This window comes from Oncorhynchus tshawytscha, linkage group LG11, assembly GCF_018296145.1.
Source record: "Oncorhynchus tshawytscha isolate Ot180627B linkage group LG11, Otsh_v2.0, whole genome shotgun sequence".
In the NCBI taxonomy this organism is placed as follows: Eukaryota; Metazoa; Chordata; class Actinopteri; order Salmoniformes; family Salmonidae; genus Oncorhynchus; species Oncorhynchus tshawytscha.
The window spans coordinates 13,897,474-13,922,439 of NC_056439.1; the positions used below are offsets into that span (position 1 = coordinate 13,897,474).

Genomic DNA, 24,966 nt, shown 5'->3' on the forward strand with positions numbered 1-24,966 from the left:
TCGATTATTTTGTTGATTTACTTTTGTGTTTTGGGTCGTTGTCCTGTTGCATCATACAACCCCTGTTAAGCTTCAATTGGAGGACAGAGAGCCTTACATTCTCCTGAAAAATGTTTTGATAAACATGGGAATTAATTTTTCTGTCAATGATAGCAAGCTACTTTACAGTTTGGGAGGAGGTTTTGATGTTGATGTGCTGTGCCTTTTTTTCTCCACACATAGTGTTGTGTTCCTTCCAAACAACTCAACTGTAGTTTAATCTGTCCACAGAATATTTTGCCAGTAGCGCTGTGGAACATCCTGGTGCTCTTTTGCAAACTTCATACGTGCAGCAATGTTTTTTTTTTTTTGACAGCAGTTGCTTCTTCTGTGGTGTCCTCCCATGAACAGCATTCTTGTTTAGTGTTTATGTATCATAGACTTGTCGACAGAGATGCTAGCGTGTTCCAGAGATTTCTGTAAGTCTTTAGCTGACACTCTAGGATCCTTCTTAACCTCATTGAACATTCTGCGCTGTGGTCTTTCAGGCATCTTCGTAGGACAGCCACTCCTAGGGAGAGTAGCAACAGTGCTGAACTTTCTCCATTTATAGACCATTTGTCTTACCGTAGACTGATGAACATCAAGGCTTTTCAAGATAATTCTGTAACCCTTTCCAGCTTTATGTAAGTCAACAATTCTTCTGAGATCTCTTTTGTTCGAGGCATGATTCACATCAGGCAATGCTTCTTGTGAATAGAAAACTCAAATTATGTGAGTGTTTTTTAATAGGGCAGGGCAGCTCTAACCAACAACTCAAATCTCGTCTCATTGATTGGAATCCAGGTTAGGTATCTCCTGACTCCAATTAGCTTTTGGAGAAGTCATTAGCCTAGGGGTTCACATACTTTTTCCAACCTACACTATGAATGTTTAAATGATGCATTCAATTATAGACAAGAAATATTTGAAAACCAATTCATGCAGAAATCCAGGTAATTCCAAAGGGTTCACATACTTTTTTTGTATATACACTACCGTTCAAAAGTGAAGAGGAGACTCCGGGATGCTGGCTCTCTAAGCAGAGTTTCTCTGTCCAGTGTCTGTGTACTTTTACCCATCTTAATCTTTTCTTTTTATTGGCCAGTCTGAGATATGGCTTTTTCTTTGCAACTCTGCCTAGAAGGCCAGTATCCAGTCTCCCCTTCACTGTTGACGTTGAGACTGGTGTTTTGCGGGTACTATTTAATGAAGCTGCCAGTCTCAAACTAGACACTCCAATGTACTTGTCCTCTTGCTCAGTTGTGCACCAGGGCCTCCCACTCCTCTTTCTATTCTGGTTAGAGCCCATTTGTGCTGTTCTGTGAAGGGAGTAGTACACAGCATTGTACCAGATCTTCAGTTTCTCACATAGAATAGCCTTAATTTTTCAGAACAAGAATAGAGTGACGAGTTTCAGAAGAAAGTTATTTGTTTCTGGCCATTTCGAGCCTGCAATCGAACTCATAAATGCTTATGCTCCAGATACTCAACTAGTCTAAAGAAGGACAGTTTTATTGCTTCTTTAAAAATCCGGATGACAGTTTTCAGCTGTGCTAACATAATTGCAAAAGGGTTATTAGCCTGTTAAAATGATACACTTGGATTTGCTAACACAACGTGCCATTTGGAACACAGGAGTGCCGGTTGCTGATAATGGCCTCTGTACGCCGGTGTAGATATTCCATAAAAAATCTGCTGTTTCCAGCTACAATAGTCATTTAGAACATTAACAATGTATTTCTGATCAATTTGATGTTATTTTAATGGACAAAAAAGGTGGTTCTTTCAAAAACAATGACCGTAAACTTTTGACCAGTAGTGTATACATATCTCTGTCTATGTGTATCCATTTGTGTGTGTGTAGGGTCTAATCTACCTCCTCTGCGCCCGGTAGCCCGCCATGTCCAGGAGAGTCTTCCTGGGGAACGAGCGGAACAGCTTCTGCACCTGCTGTTTCCATGACAACAGCCGCTTCTTCTGTGTCTCAGTGAACGCCTGAGGGAGGAGAGGGGAAAGGAGAGGTTGCAGGGCTAAAGAGTAGGATTTCCCATGACTTAGGGTTTTGCAGTTCAGCTTTGTTAGTTTATTTTGATTTTTTATGGCCCCACTACACGAGAAATATAATGAACAAAAATATAAAACGCAACATGTAGTGAGCTGAAATAAAATATCCCAGAAATTCTCCATACACACAATAAGTTTATTTCTTTAAAATATAGCACACATTTGTTTACATCCCTGTTAATGAGTATTTCTCCTTTGCCAAGATAATCCATCCACCTGACAGGTGTGGCATATCAAGAAGTTGATTAAACAGCATGATCATTACACAGTACAAACGACTTATGGTGACAATAAAAGGCCACTCTAAAATGTGCAGTTTTGTCACACAACACAATGCCACAGATGTCTCAAGTTGAGGGAGCATGCAATTGGCATGCTGACTGCAGGAATGTACACCACAGCTGTTGCCAGAGATTTGAATGTTCATTTCTCTACCATAAGTTGTTTTAGAGAATTTGACAGTACGTCCAACCCGGCCTCATAACCACAGGCCATGTGTAAGTAACCATGCCAGCCCAGGACCTCCACATCCAGCTTCTTCACCTGCGGGACCGTTTGAGACCAGTCACTCGGACAGCTGATGAAACTGAAGAGTATTTCTGTATAAATAAAGCCCTTTTGTGGAGAAAAACACATTCTGATTGTCTGGGCTTGCTCCCGGCGCCCAGGTGGGTGGGTCTATCCCCTCCCAGGCCCACCCATGGCTGTGCCCTTGCACAGTCATGGAAATCCATAGATTAGGGCCTAATGAATTTATTTCAATTGACTAATTTCCTTATATGAACTGTAACACAGTAAAAGCGTTGAAATGGCTGCGTGTTGCGTTTACATTTTTGTTCAGTATACCTTTGTATTTTTTTTACAATTTCCAATATCCAGCTTTCACACTTTAGCTGATACAGAATGTAATATATGTCTAAAATACTGTGAGGTTATGAACACACACACACAAAGGCAGAGTCAGTTTCCCCTTGAAATGTAGATGACAACTGCTGCTCTAATGTGAAACATTCACCCATTATATAAATAAGGGTCTGAAGAAGTGTATTCAGAAAAGTATTCTCTCTCTCTGTGTGTGTACCTCATGCTGAAGGCACTTGTCCATGAGCTGCATATAGGAGCTGATGTTGTCTTCATCTGGCCTGGACACCAGGAGCTGTGTGCAAACTGGAGAGAGAGGAGGGAGAAAGGGAGGACAAAAAAAGAGAGGAGAGAGAGAGAAGAGGGTAGAAAAAGAAAGAGAGCGGGTGAATTACTTTCCCCAAAGCAGGGGGATTTAAGGACACAGGGTTTGAGCAAGGGGAAACGTGGCCACACTTATCCATATTCCACATTTCTTCCAAAATGTCCACTGTTTGTTCAGTACATAGCACTGAGGTGGTTAGGGCGAGGAAGGGAAGTCTATGGGAAGTCAAGAAACCAAAACGCCCACATACTAGAATTAAGCAATTAGGCCCAATGGTATGGTATATGGCCAATATACAATGGCAAAGGGCTGTCTTACAATTGTTTATTTTAGTATGTTTTCCATTAATCCGTTTTTGATAGTCAAATAAAATGTTGCATGTCCACATTCAGTTAAGTTAAATCGCTTTCAGTCTCCTAATGCCCAAAAACAAGTAAACGCAAAAAGCCTTATGAAGTTGTGTTTTGTATCATCATCATGAAACCTTTCCAGAAGTCAACACAGGCTTCCTATTAGGCAAAATTATAATATTTGGGACCATATGGTGGACTAATGAACAATATGAAAATGGTTTTGAAGTTAAATAGTGACCACATTGTGACACCAGGTGTTTGGTTTCTTTCTGTGCAGTCTATCACACAAATGTGACGTGCGAGTGACAACGTTACGACAACTTAACTTCCCAATCTATGGGACTAGATCCTCTACCTTTGCCCATGACGCGAGTGAACTGGCCGGGGATGTCCCCCTCGGCAATGAGGGTAGCCCCAGTCTCCCCTTCCCCTCCTCCGGGGGCCAGGTGAGAACCCGGGGCGGCGCTGCTCTTCCCCTCAAGGCTCAACAGGGGTTGCTGTGTGGTTGAGGAGGGCAACGACTCGTCGCTGGCCACAGCCTTGATGGGCGTCAGGATCATCTGGTGGAGCTCGGCAAGAGGGGCGCGCAGGTTACCCCCTTCCAACACGTCCTGGGAAAGGAGAGAGAAAATTAAAGGGAAAGAGAATGTGAGAGAGAGAAAAGGAAGGAGGAAACAAAGTGATAGAAGGAGAGAGAATTAAGGAATGGGAGCAAGAGAGGGAAGGTCACAAAGGTGTACAGTAAAGATGAAGTGAAAGAGAGGAGAGCAGGGGAGGAGGAGATATAGCAGAGAGAAGGGAGAAAGGAAATTAGTCAGCATGATCTATAATGAAGGTGCTTCTTTAACATCAAAGAGACATATGGTACCAAACAGTTCCGGACAGTTACAGTAAGGGAAACAAATACTCATAGCCCAGAGGGGGATCATTCTAGAAGTCTCCGTCAGTCCTTTCTACAACAGCGGCTGTCAGGCGGCGGGATATTTTGGACATGAAAGGGAGGAAACGCTCTCCGACCTCATCAGCAAAAATACACACATTTCACTACTATCCTGTCCGGTCTGCCTGCATCCCAAATTACATCCTATTCCCTATACAGTGCACTACTACCAGTGCTCCACTAATTTTGACTCTGGTCAAAAGTAGTTCACTATAGGGAATAGGGTGCCATTTTGGATGCATCCTCTGTGTCCCCTGTCCAGTACTGCTGCTGGTAGTCAAATCCATATCTGAGCCCTTAACATGAGTGGCAAGCAAGCGCATAACAACTTGAAATACCAAGCAACAGGTGTCTTGTTTCACCCCCAAACCATACAAATGTAGCGCAGAAGCACATTTTTGAATGAAAAGCCCCTGGTGAAAAGGTCAGGCTTGAATTTAGAAGGCCCTATAAGAGAAGACACCCCGCTGGGACCTTGACAGCCATTGTCCGAGACCCTTATAGAGACAGGGCTCAGACGTTATCTTCCTGGATAAGTGGACTCTCTCTACCTGTGTCCTCTTCATCTGTACTGATCTAAAATAACTGACAGGTGAGCAAGCCATCAAATGAAGAGCTACCGTGGCTGTGTCTAAAAACATTACTAGCAGTCGAATCTTTGCTTCCTCCAGCCTCGTTTCCTCAATTCCTTTTACCTCCCTCTCGAAGAGAAATGGAAGGATCCAAGGTCTGTCACTTGGCCCTCTTCCTCATGACTAGACAGCTAGTCAGGTTCAGACATACTGTATTGTTTTCCCCTGTCAAGTCTTTTCCACTCAGCACAGACGAAGAGAGGAAAAAGAAAAAGAGCAACTGCCCAAACTTCAGTTGACCGATCCTTTAGACAGGAAGTGAAACGCTGACCCCAATTGTCTGTCTCCCAAATTGACCCTGACTGTCACAGATCTGAGAGGATTTGACAGGTGTAAGCAATATGGTAATATTGCTCACTTAACCATATTACTTATACCTATCAAATGTTCTTAGATTTCAATAAGTGCATAGGGAGAAGGTTTCAGGGGTTGATTTGGGATTGGGCCTCTACATTGTAGAAGCTTCGTGACAACTTACTCAACCTAAGAATTTGACAGCTTGCACCACTGACCTTCTCTAGGCAGCGCAGCATGTTCTGGCGCTCCTTCAGTTTGTGGATGCTGATGACTATCTTGTGGCGCGCCCCTTTGGTGACATTCTGCAGAAAATGAATATAATTTCACTCTTTCAACATTCCTTCACCACAAACACACACCAACGACAAGTTAAAGAAATACATAATGAAAAGGGTAATTAATCAAAGTGTTCAACTGAACATTTCTGAATCACTTTACTTAAAGCCTCCCATTAAAAAAAAGAATACTACTTTATAACTTGTTATAAGCATGAATGAGCCTTTATAACATCCTGTTACAACTCTTACAATACCGGTTCTTGTCTATCAGCTCTTTGAGGAAGACGACAAAAGTACAGTACTAGAAACTGGAGACAGACTTTCACTACCGTAACAATTCCTTAAAATTGCCTTTATGCTCCTAGTAAGTTTCCTTAGGTATTCCTTGTTGCTACTGACCTGTGATTCCAGCTGTTGTTCGGTCAGTGACATCATCTCGTCGTACGTCATGGTGGAGAATAGAGCCGCATACTTGTGGAGACGGAGGCTTTTCAGCCAGGCCGGCACATCTGTAGGCACACACGTCAGACAAATGTCTTAGGCACAGCTGTAGTAAGTCAATGTAACGACACTGATATGAGTGTCCTTTCTGACATTCCCTCTCACCATTAAAACTCTCCAAGTGTCTCAGACTCCGTCCCAAATAGCATCCTATTCCCTATTTAGTGAATTACTTTGGACCTGGGCCCATAGGGACTTATCCCTTCAACTCTTATCCTTCAAGTCAAAGCCGTGATGTAAAACACTGAGACCATGACCCTTTTTAGACCTCCTCAGATCGCTAGCTAAGGAGTTTTGGTTCAATCGTTTGCTTTGTATGTTATGTGGTGAGTGTGAATATCAATTACCTTAGAAGTATTTTATTTTACTGCTTTAAATCACATTTCATTGTCACAGCATAATGTATTGGTAACACAGTACTTTAACGGTGTACGTCACACTTAGATGCAAACACCAGGCTCTAAACAAAGCCTAAAATGGCCTTTCTTTCTACTAGAAAAGGGCAAAAACATTGACCCCAAGCAAAGGCAAACAATACCAGAAACCTCCACTGTTAGCTGGTTGTACCATTCATGCTCGTGTTCACAAAGTTTCGGAGTAAGAGTGCTGATATAGGATCAGTTTTGCCTTTTAGACTGTAATGAATAAGAGTATATGGATTAGATCGGCACTCCTAGTCAGAGATACAGTCTGAAAAGGAGCCCAGATGCTTAGGACTGCTTATGCAAACTTGTGCATATTGGTAATGGTTCAAGGTTATACGGGGTACACTAGGAACCAGATGTCACTGTATCTGTGTCCTGAGACTGCGCATGCAACAGGGTCTTATAGAAAGCCACCCTATAAAGGCAACATCAGAGACCGATAAGAGCATGTACGCTCCTGTCCTGACAGTACTCTGTCGTCGCGTGGTCTAGTCAAGCCATATTGGAGCCCTTAACATAAGCGGTGGTGGCGCATAACAACTAAAAAATACCAAGCAACGGGGGTCTTGTTTCCTAATTGCCCCATTCACTCAAATGCTTGCACAGACAAGATGCGGGGGCCAACCAAACCAACCAATCAAAACTTGGCCCAGAAGTCACCAGGTACAGTATTCGTACCGAACCGTTAGGTATGGGGACCTCGGTTCAGTCTGCACTGTGAACCCGAATGAATACATTAAAAAAAGGAACAAAATGAAAAACACTAGGTCTATAGGCTATGCCTACACTGCATTGTAGGCCTATGTTTGTTGAGTAAATCTGAACTGAAAAAAACATTTCAGAATATTCCATTAAAACAACTAGAGCCAATGCTCACGTTGTAATCAAAGTTCAAATCTGAATTGGCACATTTCAAACTGTCCATTTGTGAGGCGCAGCAGGGAACTTAGTTCTGTCCGATGGCGATTGGTGGGTTTGATAAACCAGAATTCGAGGAGAGTTGTGAGAGTTGTGAATAAAACGTTAACAGTATGTCGCCACGCTCAACAATAATTATTTTTGCAGTTGCCAACGCCTGTACAAAGCATTAGGAACATCTTCCTAAAATTGAGTTGCCCCTTTGCCCTCAGAACAGCCTCAATTCATTGGGGCATGCACTCCACAAAGTGTTGAAAGCGTTCCACAGGGACGCTGGCCCATGATGACTCCATTGCTTCCCACAGTTGTGTCAAGTTGACTGGATGTCCTTTGGGTGGTGGACCATTCTTGATTCACATGGGAAACTGTTGAGCGTGAAAACCCCAGCAGCATTGCAGTTCTTGACACACTCAAACCGGTGCGCACCTACTACCAAGTACAAAAATGTATCCACTCATTACTGCAAGTCGCTCTGGATAAGCTAAATGACTAAAATGTAAATCCCCCTTTCAAAAGACAACTCTTTTGTCTTGCCCATTCACACTCTGAATGGTAATAGTCTCAAGGTAATTCCTTCTTTAACCGGTCTCCTGGATGGATTTACCAAGTGACATCAATACAGAATCATATACCGACCAGGTGAAAGTTATGTCCTGGAAAGATGTTTTGAACACTCCGTGTATGTTGACACATTTACGCCGACGTCACCCCAGTATACAAGAGCAAGACGGAAACGCAAAGAAACACCACAACAACGTCTCCCCTCTACATTCAAGCAACCCTTGGCAGCAGATTCTGACCGGTCTAAAGAAATTACAAGAGCAGGCTATGTAGGCTATGTTTATATATTTTGGATTCTGAAATGAGAATAGGGTGTTTCCGCACCTCGTGAAAGTGATCGAGCCATGTTATGAACTTTACTCTTGCATCCATTTCAGCAAATATGTAGTACCCAATTTATATAAGCAGGCCAAAGCTTTCAATTGTGCATTGGCCAATTAATTGTGCCAATGCGCTTACTTAACTTGTTGAATCTAGGGGTCATTTTTTTTATTTTTGGAAAAATAACATTCCGAAAGTAAACGGGCTATTTTTCAGGACCAGAAAATAGAATATGCATATAATTGACAGCTTATGATAGAAAACTCTAAAGTTTCCAAAACTGTAAAGATATTGTCTGTGAGTATAACAGAACTGATATTGCAGGCAAAAGAATGAGAAAAGCCAATCAGGAACGCAGCGGTTTCTAAATAAGAGTCCCTTCCTATGCTTCCCTATTGAGCAGTGAATGGGACATCAACGAGATTCCTTTTTCTATGGCTTCCTTAATGTGTCTAGTATCACAAGACATAGTTTCAGGCTTTTATTTTGAAAAATGAGCCTGAGCGTCAGTGTCCACCTGATGGCTCTTTGTGTATTTCTCGCGCAAAAGACAGAGTTAGCCATTTTTCTACCCGGTCTTACTGGAAAAAGCTCTGTCCCGGTTGATATTATCAAATAGATATTTGAAAAACACCTTGAGGATTGATTATAAACAACGTTTGCCATGTTTCTGTAGATATTATGGAGCTAATTTGGAATATTTTTCGGCGTTGTCTCGTGACCGCAATTTCCGGTCGTTTTCTCAGCCAAACCTGAAGAACTAACGAATTTTTGGCTACAATTTTTTTTTTTCTGGAAAAAAGGAACATTTGCTATCTAACTGGGAGTCTCGTGAGTGAAAACATCCGAAGCTCAAAGGTAAACAATTTAATTTGATTGCTTTTCTGATTTTCGTGACCAGATTGCCTGCTGCTGCTAGGCATAATGCTATGCTAGGCTATCGATAAACTTACACAAATGCTTGTCTTGCTTTGGCTGTAAAGCATATTTTCAAAATCTGAGATGACAGGGGGATTAACAAAAGGCTAAGCTGCGTTTGAATATATTTCACTTGTGATTTCATGAATATGAATATTTTCTAGTAAGATTTTTGCCCGTTGCGTTATGCTACTTGGTGTCAGTTGATGACAATTCTCCCGGATCTGGGATGGGTAGTTACTTAACAAAGACAGCCCACATGACTGGAAAAAAACCACTTGAACGGCCCTCAAACTGGTAATTACTAGTCAGAAACTATCATCCTGAGCACCCACGTCTCCAACATGGTGACCCCTGACATCACCTACTAAGGAAATAGCTTCTATAACAGTATTTTTGACAGTTAAATGCAACAAAACATTGATTAATAGCAATCTACACTGAACAGAAATATGAACGCAACGTGTTAGTCCCATGTTTCATGAGCTGAAATAAAAAATCTCAGAAATGTTCCATATGCACAAAGCTTATTTCTTTCAAATTTTGTGCACAAATTTGTTTATATCCTTGTTAGTGAGCATTTCTCCTTTGACTAGATAATCCATCCACTGACAGGTGTGGCATATCAAGAAGCTGATTAAACAGCATGATCATTACACAGGTGCACCTTGTGCTGGGGACAATAAAAGGCCACTCAAATGTGTAGCTTTGTCACACAATGCCACATAAGTTAAGGGAGCTAGAGAAATGTCCACCAGAGCTGTTGCCAGAGAATTTAAATGTTAATTTCTCTACCATAAGCCACATCCAACTGTTTTAGAGAATTTGGCAGTACATCCAACCAGCCTCACAACCGCAGACCATGTGTATTGTGTCGTATGGGCGAACGGTTTCCTGATGTCAACGTTGTGAACAGAGTGCCCCATGGTGGCAGTGGGGTTATGGTATAGAAAGGCATAAGCTACGGACAACAAACAATTGCATTTCATCGATTGCAATTTCAATGCACAGAGATACCGTGATGAGATCCTGAGGTCTATTGTCGTGCCATTCATCCACTGCAATCACCTCATGTTTCAGCATGATAATGCACAGTCCCATGGCTTGGAAGCTGAACATTTCCCAGTTCTTCCATGGCCTGCATACTCACTAGACATGTCACCCATTGAGTATGTATGGGATGTTCTGGATCTACGTGTACGACAGCGTGTTACAGTTCCCGCCAAAATTCAGCAACTTTGCATAGCCATTGAGGAGTGGGCAACATTACACAGGCCAAAATCAACAGCCTAATCAACTCTACGTGACGGAAATGTGTCACGCTGCATGAGGCAAATGGTGGTCACACCAGATACTGACTGGTTTTCTGATCCACGCGCCTACCTTTTTTTAAGGTATCTGTGACCAACAAATTGATATCTGTATTCTCAGTCATGTGTAATCCATAGATTAGGGGGTGCGTGCTCAGTCCCCTCCTATACTCCCTGTTCACCCATGACTGCATGGCCAAGCATGACTCCAACACATCATTAAGTTTGCCGACGACACAACAGTGGTAGGCCTGATCACCGACAACGATGAGACAGCCTATAGGGAGGTCAGAGACCTGGCAGTGTGGTGGCAGGATAACAACCTCTCCCTCAACGTGATCAAGACAACAAAAATGATTGTGGACTACAGGAAAGGAGGACCCGAGTGTAGTGCATACGGCCAAGCTTCCTGCCATCCAGGACCTCTATACCAGGTGGTGTCAGAGGAAGGCCCCAAAAAATTGCCAAAGACCACCCTAGTCAGACTGTTCTCTCTGCTACCGCACAGCAAGCGGTACCGGAGCGCCAAGTCTAGGTCCAAAAGGCTCTTAACAGCTTCTACCCCCAAGCCATAAGACTCCTGAACAGCTAACCAACAGCTAAATTAATGGCTACCCGGACTATTTGCATTGTCCCCCTCACCCCCATTTTTACGCTGCTGCTACTCCTTGTTTATTATCTATGCATTGTCACTTTACCTCTACCTACTGTACATATTACCTAAATTACCTCGACTAGCCAGTTAGTTCCCCCACACATTGTACCGGTACCCCCTGTATATAGCCTCGCTGTGAACTGTGTGTGCGCCGGTGATCAGGGGTGTATTCATTCTGCTAATTCTGTTGCAAAATATTTCTTAACAAGGAAGCAAACGGAAGAAAGTGGGCAGGGCCCTATCTGAATTTGTCCAATACCAGAAACTCTTGCTTAAGTTGCAAAACAGAACTGAAACTGTTTGGACTAATGATTGCACACCAGATCAGATGCAGGCAAGCGTGTGCAAGGCAGTATTGAATGTGTCATTGTCTGTCACCTTGATTCCTACAATGTGTCTCTCAAACCTGTGCAACTACATTATAAACTTTCATGTGCAGGCCAGGTTGTAGCAACCTCATGATGGGTACAGGGCAAATTCAGGTATCATGTAAACTCAGTAAAAAAAAGAAATGTCCCTTTTTCAGGACCCTGTCTTTCAAAGATAATTGGTAAAAATCCAAATAACTTCACAGGTCTTCATTGTAAAGGGTTTAAACACTGTTTCCCATGCTTGTTCAATGAACCATAAACAATTGATGAACATGCACTTGTGGAACAGTCGTTAAGACTAAGGCTTACAGAAGGTAGGCAATTAAGGTCACAGTTATGAAAATTTATGACACTAAAGAGGCCTTTCTACTGACTATGAAAAACACCAAAAGAAAGATTCCCAGGGTCCCTGCTCATCTGCGTGAACGTGCTTTAGGCATGCTGCAAGGAAGCATTAGGACTGCAGATGTGGCCAGGGCAATAAATTGCAATGTCCGTACTGTGAGATGCCTAAGACAGCGCTACAGGGAGACAGGACGGACAGCTGATCGGCCTCGCAGTGGCAGACCACGTGTATAACAACACCTGCACAGGATCGGTACATCCGAGCATCACACCTGCGGGACAGGTACAGGATGGCAACAACAACTGCCCGAGTTACACCAGGAACGCCCAATCCCTCCATCAGTGCTCAGACTGTCCATCATAGGCCGAGAGAGGCTGGACTGAGGTGTTGTAGGCCTGTTGTAGGGCAGGTCCTCACCAGACATCACCGGTAACAACGTCGCCTATGGGCAGAAACCCACCATCGCAGGACCAGACAGGACTGGCAAAAAGTGCTCTTCACTGACGAGTCGCGGTTTTGTCTCACCAGGGGTGATGGTCAGATTTGCGTTTATCGTTGAGGGAATGAGCGTTACACCGAGGCCTGTACTCTGGAGCAGGATCGATCCGGTCCGTCATGGTCTGGGGCGGTGTGTCACAGCATCATCGGACTGAGCTTGTTGTCGTTGCAGGCAATCTCAACGCTGTGCCTTACAAGGAAGACATCCTCCTCCCTCATGTGGTACCCTTCCTGCAGGCTCATCCTGACATGACCCTCCAGCATGACAATGCCACCAGCCATACTGCTCGTTCTGTACATGATTTCTTGCAAGACAGGAATATCAGTGTTCTGCCATGGTCAGCGAAGAGCCCGGATTTCAATCCCATTGAGCACGTCTGGGACCTGTTGGATCAGAGGGTGAGGGCTAGGGCCATTCCCCCCCAAAAATGTCCGGGAACTTGCAGGTGCCTTGGTGGAAGAGTGGGGTAACATCTCACAGCAAGAACTGGCAAATCTGGTGCAGTCCATGAGGAGGAGATGCACTGCAATACTTAATGCAGTTGGTGGCCACACCAGATACTGACACCAGATACAGTTACTTTGATTTTGACACCCGCTTTGTTCAGGGACACATTATTCCATTTCTGTTAGTCACATGTCTGTGGAACTTGTTCAGTTTATGTCTGTCTGTTGTTGGATCTTGTTATGTTCATACAAATATTTACACATGTTAAGTTTGCTGAAAATAAACGCAGTTGACAGTGAGAGGCCATTTCTTTTTTTGCTGAGTTTAGTAGTATAAACCTATCGATGTTTCATTGAGCTGGGTGAATGGAATATGAATGACAGTCATCCAATATAACGTCCTCCTTAATCTTAAACGGCACCGACCACAACTGCTGGAGAGGACATTCTAGAAAACACTTTAACCGTCTCAGACCAGGACACAAATCTCTGTTTCAACTGACATTGATAGACGTGGAATTTTTAATCAATGACTGGATCACTACACTAAATATCTAACGAACTATCAAACGCATTTGGGGGGCAGATGCGGTCAACTCAAAAACAGTTGATGAGGGACATCCTGTAGTGAACACCCTCTAACCCCTAGCCCCCATGGCTGCCTCCTCCATGCTACCCTGTCCGCTACGCATGAGAGCGGTGGAGTACTGAACTCACCCCTCATGCCACTGCCCTCCTTATGAAATGTGCTCCTGCGGTACAAGCTTCCTCCACAGCATCCTCCTCCTCCTAGACCTGCGTCCTCCAGGTGCTCGCTGCCGCCACTACCCGAAGACGCTACGCTGCTCTGGGGGGAGAGGGGTGCGTGGTGGGGGTCGGTGGGGGCCAGCCCCAGCCCTCCTCCTCCTCCTCCTCCTCCTCCCCGGGGCCCGCGCAGGTCCTCCTGGGAGAGCCAGCCATGACCCAAACCCAAGGAGGAGGAACCGGCCAAGGAGCCATCACTCATCGGGGGGGTAAGGGACACCGAACGCTTCAGGGGACTGTGCTGCCCTCCGCCGCCGCCAAACAGGACTGCAAGACACACACAAGAGACAGGGGGGTGGGGGTGGGGAGGCCCAGACAGTTAGAAAGGGGCTCAGTTCTGCTACGATACTACCATGATAACACACTGTGTTAGTTTGAGAGCTAGTAGGGACATGGACAGACAGGCATGGTGAGGCCCAGACCAGACCTGAGTCTTAGCCCCCTGCTCAACTTTACTACTGTAACAATTTACTGATGATTATAATGTCCAGTCACAACACACTGTTCTCCCTGCCAGAGGCTTCTGTCTTTCTGTACCAGAGGGAAGTAGGGGTGGCAGGTAGCCTAGTGGTTAAAGCGTTGGGCCAGTAACCGAAGGTTGCTAGATTGAAGAGGCCGCTGAGCACAGTTGGGTCACAGAAAACACAACTTGTCCTATTTATTTTATTTGTCGGAAAAACAAGCAGGCAAGAGAGAGGGGGAGAGACAGACATTTTCCCCTGCTTTTACACCTACACAACAGGTAAACCTTGTATGGCGTCACAGAACATTCCAGAAGTAGCTGGAGTAGGACAATTCCACAGTAACGGAATTATGCGGATTCAGATGTTTCACTTTAAATTGTATGCCAAACAAAAACCATTGATTTCCAACTCTATGCATAATGACTACTTTGAACAATTTACACTGAAAATGTCACAAAAACACATTTACTGGAAGAACTGTGCAGATGCAATGCTTGGTTAACGAATTACAGTAAAATCTCCCTCAGTTTTGAATTCAACCACGTTTTCTTACATTTCTGTTATAAATATCTGCTCCGAATTAAGAATCAAAAGATGTCTGCAGAAAGAATGGGGTGTCAGCTATGACATGAGGCAAGTAGGCTGGTAGTGATGGGGCTCTAGTGAGAGGTAAAAGCATGCTGCATGCTCAAGGATGAAAACATGTATTTTGGATATTGAACTACAGTTGCTGAAGTGGATTTACTTCTGGTGAAGGAATGACAGTAATGGAATTACATCATGCGTCCCTGATCTATACAGAAATGTATAATTATGGATATTAATATAATTAAATCAATTTAAATCCCACTTTGTAACAACAAAATGTATAAAAAGTCACAAATATAGACTCTTCCCTTTCATTGAACACCCAATTTGACATGCTCCTATGAACTCCAATTTAGATGGAAATGCCCAGTAGACGGAGCGGGCACGCTGGCTTCGAAGGCAAAAAAAAAGAGATGTACTGGAGAGAGCTTTATGTGCCCACTGTCCGGCCGGTGTCTGTGTGTGTGTCGCCTGTCAGTCTCTTTCTCCTCCTATATGCGGCACCACTAACTGTGTTAGCCTGGCTATGTATAGGACTTTACGGGCTAGTTTAAAATAGGTGGCCAGCTAACATTACAAGTTCCAGTCCCTAAATATTAGCCATTTTCCTTAAATACAGACTCTCCACAAAGGCTACCTTACATGAGTAAGGGATGGGACGTGGTGCCTGGGATGGCGATAGGGAGGTACGCATGTGGGGTGTGGTGAGATGGAGACAGAGACAGACGGAGGGGATTGTGTGTAGAAATATTGCATTGTTGAAAAATATGGAGACTTGACCCATTGAAAGATCATTCTCTAGTACTCTATGGTTGGCAGACCCTATGAATATGCCAATAATAGAGTACTATGGTCCAGTTGTAAAAATAGAGAATGATCATTCTATGGGTCAAATTTCCATATTTTTCAACACACAATTTCCATTTTGCCATAATCAACAATTCCTTTGTTTATAAACTATATTGAACAATAAAATCTCATTCCTAAACACTTCCTGAGTAGCCTATAACAGCCCTATGACTTAACTGGTATAAATTATTAAATATACAATCAAAATAGAGAGAATGACTTAATTTGGGCATAAGAAGAAAAACCTTAGCTAGCTCATTTAGCCACTAAATCTCTTCTAACCTAACCACCATAATAAATTGCTCTGGCTGACAGTCAATTAATTTGAAGATTACTAGTGCCACACTCAGTAAGCAAACATTGAGGGAGGTTGCAGACAGAAATGTCCAAATAGAGCTGACATGATTTCTTATTCTACATATCAGAAAGGCATGTTTGTTCTACATAACATATCTCTATCTGAACATTCCAGAAAGTTGTGCACTGCTGAATGCAACCCCAATTCAAACACATTGAGACAATTTATGCTTGATTCTGAAAATGTGGTCAGAGGCTCCGTTTGGAGGGTGTGACGCAATTCAGAGCCTCCAGAGTCACGCAGAGGCCAAATTGAGCTCAGTGCCACATCGTCGTGCGCCTCAGAAATTTTGCAACAATGCGGAGGGCTCCGTATAGCTCTGCCTTGACATAATTGGTTGATGGTAGATGGGGTCGGGAGGACCGGTATAAACACAAACTCTCTCCCTTGACAACTTCCTTCACAACAGTTCTGCGCTGCTCCGCAAAGCGTAAAAAGTATGAAATACCTGACTTCCGTATCACCGTAAATGCTGCATGGCCAATGCAGACGTTGAATTGACCATTAAGTGCCTTAATCCTGTGGTGACTGACCATTGGCTAAAAGGAGGGCAACTCTAGAGTAGAGTTGTAAAATCACTCATTTGTGCTATGGACTTCTGAAACTACCAAGCACAGTAAAAAAATAAGAGGATCTTGCGCAGGGCCCAGAGCTTTAAATGCGTCCTTATTTATATCTCCAGCTGTCTCCTTCATCTGAGAAAAAAAAGACCCTTGCATTCTTCAACTGGAAATATCCTGCTCTAACCACAGATATGTTAAATCTGAATAGCTTTGGAGTGCTGGGCGATAGGGCCTACACACCCACCTACCACTTTAGACTTCTACGCAGCGGGTAGACATTTTCCAGCTATTTGTCAGGTGGCTAGTGGCTGGCTGACTTGGGTTTCTTTGGAGTTTACCTGTGTGACGGGCCTTATAGCATTGGTTCCGGCTGAGGGTGCTCTAGAACAGGGGTTCAAAAACATTTTCACTCAGCCCCCTTCCAGCACTGGAGAACCCCCCCCGTGTCTATTTCTATGGGTATAAGCACAAACTGTTCACACCCCACTTTATTTGCCATTTTAAAGCTAATTTCCTGCAATTCGATTTAGTATGTGATATTTGAGTGACTCAAACATTACAACAAAACCTATGGGCAAAAAACCTAGCTGACATGGGCTAGTTGATCTGGACATTCCTTAAAAGTTATAAATAGCTCTCTAAGGTCTGCAATGACAACATGAAAACTGTGTGTGTGTGTGGGGGGGGCATCTAGACTCTTGAGACTTTGGCACCACTTTATTTGAAATGGTTACAAATACAACTAAAGGAGGTGTAAAGTGACATTGTAAACTATAATTTCAGAGTGTCCTGACAAGTCCGTTTAATAAAGACTGCACTCTCATCAGCATCAGGAACCCTGACTAAGCACATGCAAACTACTGAGTGAGCTGCTAAGAGTGAGTATTTTAATCCAAAACAACAAGAAGTGGAGGAGGCCACATCATAACGCAGCTTCCTTTCCTTTCCTGGTCCCCTTTAATTCACCACAACTGACAGTGAAAGGCCTGGGTCTTCAAACCTAACCTAACTCTTTACTGGTCCAGGCCAGGTCAATACTGTGACACCCTCAGCGGGGTCAACGACAACCAGATGTATTTGGTTTTCAGGGATACATTACCTTCAACCTAGCTTCCTTTTCCCCTGAAAACCGGATGTGGGGACTGCTCAGGCAGTTTTATGCCCATTTTATGTTAGTTACTACTATGACAACATTGGGACAACGGTTCATGTAAACAGAGCATAATTAATACATTTGATTGATTGATTGGACTCCTTTCAGATCAGTGCTGCTCCAGATAGAAAGTAAACCAGGAGAGGAAAGGAAGAAAGGAAGCCATGTCAGACAATTGGGACTTCGCTATAAAAAGCAGGAAGTTGAAAAAGAAGAGCCACTCACTGGTGTTGCTGCTGCCGCCCGTGCCCACCGTGTTGATACTCCCAGGTACAGACGAGGACGGGTAGAGAGCCAGGTGCCCACCATTCTCACACCCTCCCTGCCCCTGCTGCTGCCATCCGCTGCCCAACCCAGAGTCCCTCGACCCCTGCCAGCCGTTGAGCCGATCGTCTGAGCCGTAGCGCTGGTGGTGATACAAGTGACCCAGGTGGCCCACAGAGGAACCCAAACTGGAACCCGACGAGGAGAGAGTTGAGGGGGGAGTCTGATGGTGCGAGGCTGGGGAGGGGGGCAGCCGTTCCAACGAGTCGGCCCGGGCAGCAGCGCGTTCCTCTAGGTGATTGAGCCAGAGGGCAAGGGCGGCTCGGTCGTCCAGTGAGGTGGCCGGGTGGATGAGGGCGTAGGAGAGGAGCTGGCGCGACTCTTCCAGATGGCGGCCGTGCTCGATGGTGTGTGCCAGGATGCGGGGGAGGAGGCGCATGTACTCGCCCTTGGCTTCGACGTTGCCCGGCTTGAGCAGGGGCAGGTGGGTGAGGACCAGGGAGATGACGCGCTCCTTGGGCTCACCCTGCCACTGGCTGATCACCACTGGGGGAGGAAGAGAGAGAAGGAAGGAAGAGAAAAAGAGAGGAACGGTTAATATAGGAATCTGCAGTAACACATAACAATGGCTTATTCATAATGGTGTGACTTTTTGAATTTACAGATAGCAAATGTGCAGTGTTTTCCATTAGTGCCGGCTGTCGCCTATACAACCGGTTACACACTCATTTTCAGCCTGAAAAAAAGTCTGCTGATCCATCTCCCGCTGGAATGAACGATATGATCGTGATAACAAAAGGACATGAGTTCCTGTATGTTCACCCGACCTAGAATACCTCAAATGCCGACCGTATTATCTCCCAAGAGAATTATCTTCAGTTATAGTCACAGCCATGTATATCCCCCCTCAAGCAGATACCACGACGGCCCTCAAAAGAACTCCACTGGACTTTATGCAAAAACCACATATCCTGAGGCCACATTTATTGTAACTGGGGATTTTAACAAAGCAAATTTGAGAAAAAAATCTGCTGAAGTTCTATCAACACATCGACTGTAGTACTCGCGCTGCTAAAAACACTCGACCTCTGCTACTCCAACTTCCAGGATGCCTACAGGGCCCTCCCACGCCCTCCTTTCCACAAATCTGATCATGACTCCATTTTGCTCCTCCCTTCCTACAGGCAGAAACTCAAACAGGAAGCACCCGTGCTAAGGACTATTCAACGGTGGTCTGACCAATCAGAATCCACGCTTCAAGATTTTGATCACGCGGACTGGGATATGTTACGGGTAGCTTCCGAGAATAATGTCAACGATTACACTGAGTGACTGAGTTTATCAGGAAGAATCATGCAAGCTAACAGGCGGGCCACAAACAGACAAGTAAAAGTGCAGTACAACAGCGGTGTGCAGAATGGCAACACAAAATGCACAACTCTTTGATCCTTGTCACGGATGGGCTGTTGCAGCAGACGACCACACTGGAGGTTCCATTACTATCAGCCAAAAACAAGAAAGAAGCGGCTCCGGTGGGCATACGATCAGCAACACTGGACAATTGAGGAGTGGAAAAATATCACCTGGAACATGAGCTGTTTACTTGAGTAGCCTACGCAGTCCCAGACCTCAATCCTATAGAGCATCTTTGGGATGAGATGGAACGTTGAATGTTCACATCATGAATGTACCGCCGTCCAATCTGCAGCAACTGTGATGCCATCGTGTTTCTGACACCTTGCACAATGCCCCGAATAATAATAAACTTTTGACTGGTACTGTATGCATGCCCTCAGATCCTCAAAAGGTTCTACAGCTGCACCATCGAGAGCATTCTGACTGGTTGCATCACTGCCTGGTATGGCAACTGCTCGGCCTCCGACCGCAAGGCACTACAGAGGGTAGTGCGAATGGCCCAGTACACATCACTGGGGCCAAGCTCCCTGCCATCCAGGACCTCTATACCAGGCGGTGTCAGAGGAAGGCCCTAAAAATTGTCAAAGACTCCAGCCACCCTAGTCATAGACTGTTCTCTCTGCTACCGCACGACAAGCGGTACCATAGCGCCAAGTCTAGGTCCAAGAGGCTTCCAAACAGCTTCTACCCCCAAGCCATAAAACTCCTGAACATCTAGTCAAATGGCTACCCAGACTATTTGCATTGCCCCCCTTCCCCCTCCACTGCCACTCTCTGTTGTCATCTATGCATAGTCACTTTAATAACTCTACCTACATGTACATACTACCTCGAATAACCAGTGCCCCAGCACATTGACTCTGTACCGGCACCCCCCTGTATATATTGTTATTTTTTACTGCTGCTCTTTAATTACTTGTTACTTTTCATCTCTTATTCTTATCCATATTTTTTATATATTTTTTAACTGCACTTTTGGTTAGGGGCTCGTAAGTAAGCATTTCACTGTAAGGTCTGCACCTGTTGTACTAATAAAATGTGATTTGATGTAGTGGCGTAACAATGTTATATAACGTACTGTTTTATCTTTTGTTTTATGTGTAGTGTAGAAGCTAATGGGGATCCTTAATAAACACAAATATAGTGGTGCCCGCCCCAGAGCTGTGCCTACTGCCTATGGCTCTGGGCTAAATGCCCAGTTTATTCTCATGACCCCCAGTAACACCTTTATCCTAAATTTAGAGCCCTCCATTTGACTTGGACTGAGGCCTGCTCTCTTTCCCTCACGCTTGCTTTCACTATTCCCCCCACTCTCCTATGGCTGTCCTACTGTCTACAAGGCTCCACACACTCTTTTCTTCCCTCGACTCCCTTTAGCCTGCTTTTCACTCACTCCTCCTTCTCACCCCCCCTCCCCCTCCCTCAAGGTTCAGTTTTGAATTGGAGCAGCAGGCAGCTTATACAATAGCCTAGTAATCTTTGGGACTCTCTTCCTCCTTCCACGTTCCTCTTGCCCCCCCGCTCTGTCCTCCCTACTACCAAATATAGGTGAGACAAAAACAGTTTGAGGTGGCAAGTCTTCCACCCTCTGTCTCCGAGTGTCAGTGCCATTCATCCATTCCTTGTCTAGCCGGGAGGGAGAGTGACGTTGATCAAGCTTTATTAACATGTTCAGTGCTTTTTAAAAGGGTATCCATTCACCTGGTGCTCTGAGACACACACACACACCAATAACCTAGAATGCAAAAGTTGTGAAAGCTCGTGCGCACACACACACACACCTCCAACACCATCATCAAATTCACTGTTGGCACAACGGTGGTAGGCCTGATTACCAGCAACGATGACCTGGCAGTGTGGTGCCGGAGCAACAACCGCTCCCTCAACATCAGCAAGACTAAGGAGCTGATCATGGACAGGGTGGCAGTGGAGCAAGTAGACAGCTTCCAGTTCCTCTGTATCCAAGACTTAAAATGGTCCAAATACACAAGCACAGTCGTGAAGACTCGACAGTGCCTCTTCCCCCTCAGGAGTTTGAAAAAGTTTGGCATGGGCCTTTAAAATCCTCAAAAAGTTCTACAGCTGTACCATTGAGAGAATATAGGCTGGCTACATCACGGCTTGGTATGGCAATAGCACCGCCCTTAATCGCATGGCGCCACAGAGTAGAGGTCGACCGATTTAATCGGAATGGCAGATTTTCAAGTTTTCATAACAATCGGAAATCGGTATTTTTGGACACCAATTTGGCCGATTTGAAAAAAATAGTTTTACACCTTTAAAAAAATAATGTGTAAAACAATTTTTTTCAAAAATCGGCCAAATTGGTGTCCAAAAATACAGATTTCCGATTGTTATGAAAACTTGAGGCGCCATGCGATTAAGCGCGGTGCTATTGCCATACCAAGCAGTGATGTAGCCAGCCAATATTCTCTCAATGGTACAGTTCTTGTTTTCAATTGAGGCCTACGAACGGTGGGTTAACTGCCTTGTTCAGGGGCAGAACGACAGATTTTTACCTTGTCAGTTTGGGGATTAGTTTTTGTAACCTTCCGGTTACTAGTCCAACGCGCTAACCACCTGCCTTACATTGCACTCCACGAGGAGCCTGCATGGCAGGCTGACTACCTGTTATGCGAGGACAGCAAGAAGCCAAGGTAAGATGCTAGCTAGCATTAAACTTACCTTATAAAAAACAATCTTAACATAATCACTAGTTAACTACACATGGTTGATATTACTAGTCTATCAAGCGTGTCCTGCGTTGCATCTAATCGATGCAGTGCCTGTTAATTTCTCATCGAATCACAGCCTACTTTGCAAAATGGGTGATAATTTAGCACTGTCGTTGCACCAAACCTAAACATCAATGCCTTTCTTTAAAATCAACACACAAGAATATATTTTTAAACCTGCATATTTAGTTAATATTGCCTGCTAACATGAATTTATTATAATTAAGGAAATTGTGTCAATTCTCTTGCGTTCCGTGCAAGCAGTCAGGGTATATGCAGCAGTTTGAGCCGCCTGGCTCGATGAGAACTGTGTGAAGACCATTTCGTCCTTACAAAGACCGTAATTAATTTGCCAGAATTGTACATATTTATGACATAACATTGAAGAATGTACAATGTAACAGCAATATTGAGACTTAGGGATGCCACCTGTTAGATAAAATACGGAACGGTTCTGTATTTCACTGAAAGAATAAACGTTTTGTTTTCAAAATGATAGTTTCGGATTCGACCATATCAATGACCAAAGGCTTGTATTTATGTGTGTTATTATGTTAGAATTAAGTCTAATGATTTGATATTTGATAAAGCAGTCTGACTGAACGATGGTAGGCAGCCGCAGGCTCGTAACATTCATTCAAAAAGCACTTTAGTGCGTTTGCCAGCAGCTATTCGCAATGCTTCAAGCATTGCGCTGTTTATGACTTCAAGCCTATCAACTCCCGAGATTAGGCTGGTGTAACCGATGTGAAATGGCTAGCTAGTTAGCGGGGTGCGCACCAATAGCGTTTCAATCGGTGACGTCACTCGCTCTGAGACTTGGAGTAGTTGTTCCCCTTGCGCTGTGACTTTTGTGGAGCAATGGGTAACGATGCGTCGAGGGTGGCTGTTGTCGATGTGTTCCTGGTTTGAGCGAGGAGAGGGAAGGAAGCAATACCTAAAGTGCCTATAAGAACATCCAATAGTCAAAAGGTATATGAAATACAAATGGTAGAGAGAAATAGTCCTATAATAACTACAACCTAAAACTTCTTACCTGGGAATATTGAAGACTCATGTTCAAAGAAACCACCAGCTTTCATATGTTCTCATGTTCTGAGCAAGGAACTTAAACGTTAGCTTTTTTACATGGCACATATTGCAATTTTACGTTCTTCTCCGACACTTTGTTTTTGCATTATTTAAACCAAATTGAACATGTTTCATTATTTATTTGAGGCTAAATTGATTTTATTGATGTATTAAGATAAAATAAGTGTTCATTCAGTATGGTTGAAATTGTCATTATTACAAATAAATAAAAATAAATAAAAATTTGTAAAAAAAAACGCCGGTATCGGCGTTGAAAAATCATAAATCGGTCGCCCTCTACTACAGAGGGTTGTGCGGACAGCCCAGTTCCTCACTGGGGCCAAGCTCCCTGCCATCCAGGACCTCTATATCAAGCGGTGTGAAAAGAAGGCCCGGAAAATCATTAAAAGGCTCCAACCACCCAAGTAATTTACTATTTTCTCCCCTGCCGCACGGCAAGAGATACCGGTGCATCAAGTCTGACACCAACAGGCTCTTGAACAGCTTCTATCCCCAACCAATACAACTGATAAATAGCTAACAAAATACAGTAGCTACACAAACTAATCTTGATTTACCTTCTATATACATTTTTGCACTCTCTCTCGATGCACACTCACAGGGCCCTACACACACACACACACACACACACAGTCACTCCATCATTTGCTAACTCACACATAATAAACACATACATTTATACTGACTCCACACACACACGCTCACATACAGTGCCTTGCAAAATAATTCATCCCCTTGGCGTTTTTCCTATTTTTTGCATTACAACCTGTAATTTAAATGGATTTTTATTTGGATTTCATGTAATGGACATACAGAAAATAGTCCAAATTGGTGAAGTGAAAAAATAACTTGCTTCAAAAAAATTCTAAATGGAAAAGTGGTGCGTGCATATGTATTCACCCCCTTTGCTATGAAGCCCCTAAATAAGATCTGGTGCAAACAATTACCTTCAGAAGTCACATAATTAGATTGCACACAGGTGGACTTTATTGAACTAAGTGTCACATGATCTCAGTATATATACACCTGTTCTGAAAGGCCCCAGAGTCTGAAACACCACTAAGCAAGGGGCACCACCAAGCAAGCGCCACCATCAAGACCAAGGAGCTCTCCAAACAGGTCAGGGACAAAGTTGGAGAAGTACAGATCAGGGTTGGGTTATAAAAAAATATCAGAAACTTTGAACATCCCACAGAGCACCATTAAATCCGTAATTTTTTTTAAAGGAATATGGCACCACAACAAACCTGCCAAGAGAGGGCTGCCCACCAAAACTCACGGACCAGGCAAGGAGGGCATTCATCAGAGGCAACAAAGAGACCAAAGATAACCCTGAAGTAGCTTGCATAGCTCCACAGCAGAGAGGTCCATAAGACCACTTTAAGCCGTACACTCCACAGAGCTGGGCTTTACAGAAGAGTGGTCAGAAAAAAGCCATTGCTTAAAGAAAAAAAATAAGCAAACACATTTGGTGTTTGCCAAGGCATGTGGGAGACTCCCCAAACATATGGAAGGTACTCTGGTCAGATAAGACTAAAATTGAGCTTTTTGGCCATCAAGGAAAACGCTATGTCTGGTGCAAATCCAACACCTCACATCACCCCGAGAACATCATCCCCACAGTGAAGCATGGTGGAG

The 24,966-nt window shown here is 44.1% G+C and overlaps 1 protein-coding gene across 4 annotated transcripts in view; it reads right to left on the reverse strand.

The window, feature by feature from the left end:
* Window positions 1–24,966, reverse strand: part of LOC112261465 (protein Smaug homolog 1) — a 113,498-nt gene that overhangs the window by 43,563 nt on the left and 44,969 nt on the right. For 3 of the 4 annotated variants that reach the window (XR_002955172.2, XM_024436800.2, XM_024436801.2), the window contains 7 exons: window positions 18,047–18,631; window positions 13,760–14,113; window positions 6,171–6,280; window positions 5,709–5,795; window positions 3,980–4,235; window positions 3,167–3,252; window positions 1,898–2,016 (listed from right to left, as the gene is read on the reverse strand). Coding sequence is in view for 3 of the 4 variants with exons in the window: in XM_024436800.2 (XP_024292568.1) it covers window positions 1,898–2,016; window positions 3,167–3,252; window positions 3,980–4,235; window positions 5,709–5,795; window positions 6,171–6,280; window positions 13,760–14,113; window positions 18,047–18,631 (1,597 nt within the window). In the remaining variant the exon portion in view is untranslated. The remainder of the gene's footprint in view (window positions 1–1,897; window positions 2,017–3,166; window positions 3,253–3,979; window positions 4,236–5,708; window positions 5,796–6,170; window positions 6,281–13,759; window positions 14,114–18,046; window positions 18,632–24,966) is intronic. The other variant, XM_024436802.2, reaches the window with a different exon arrangement.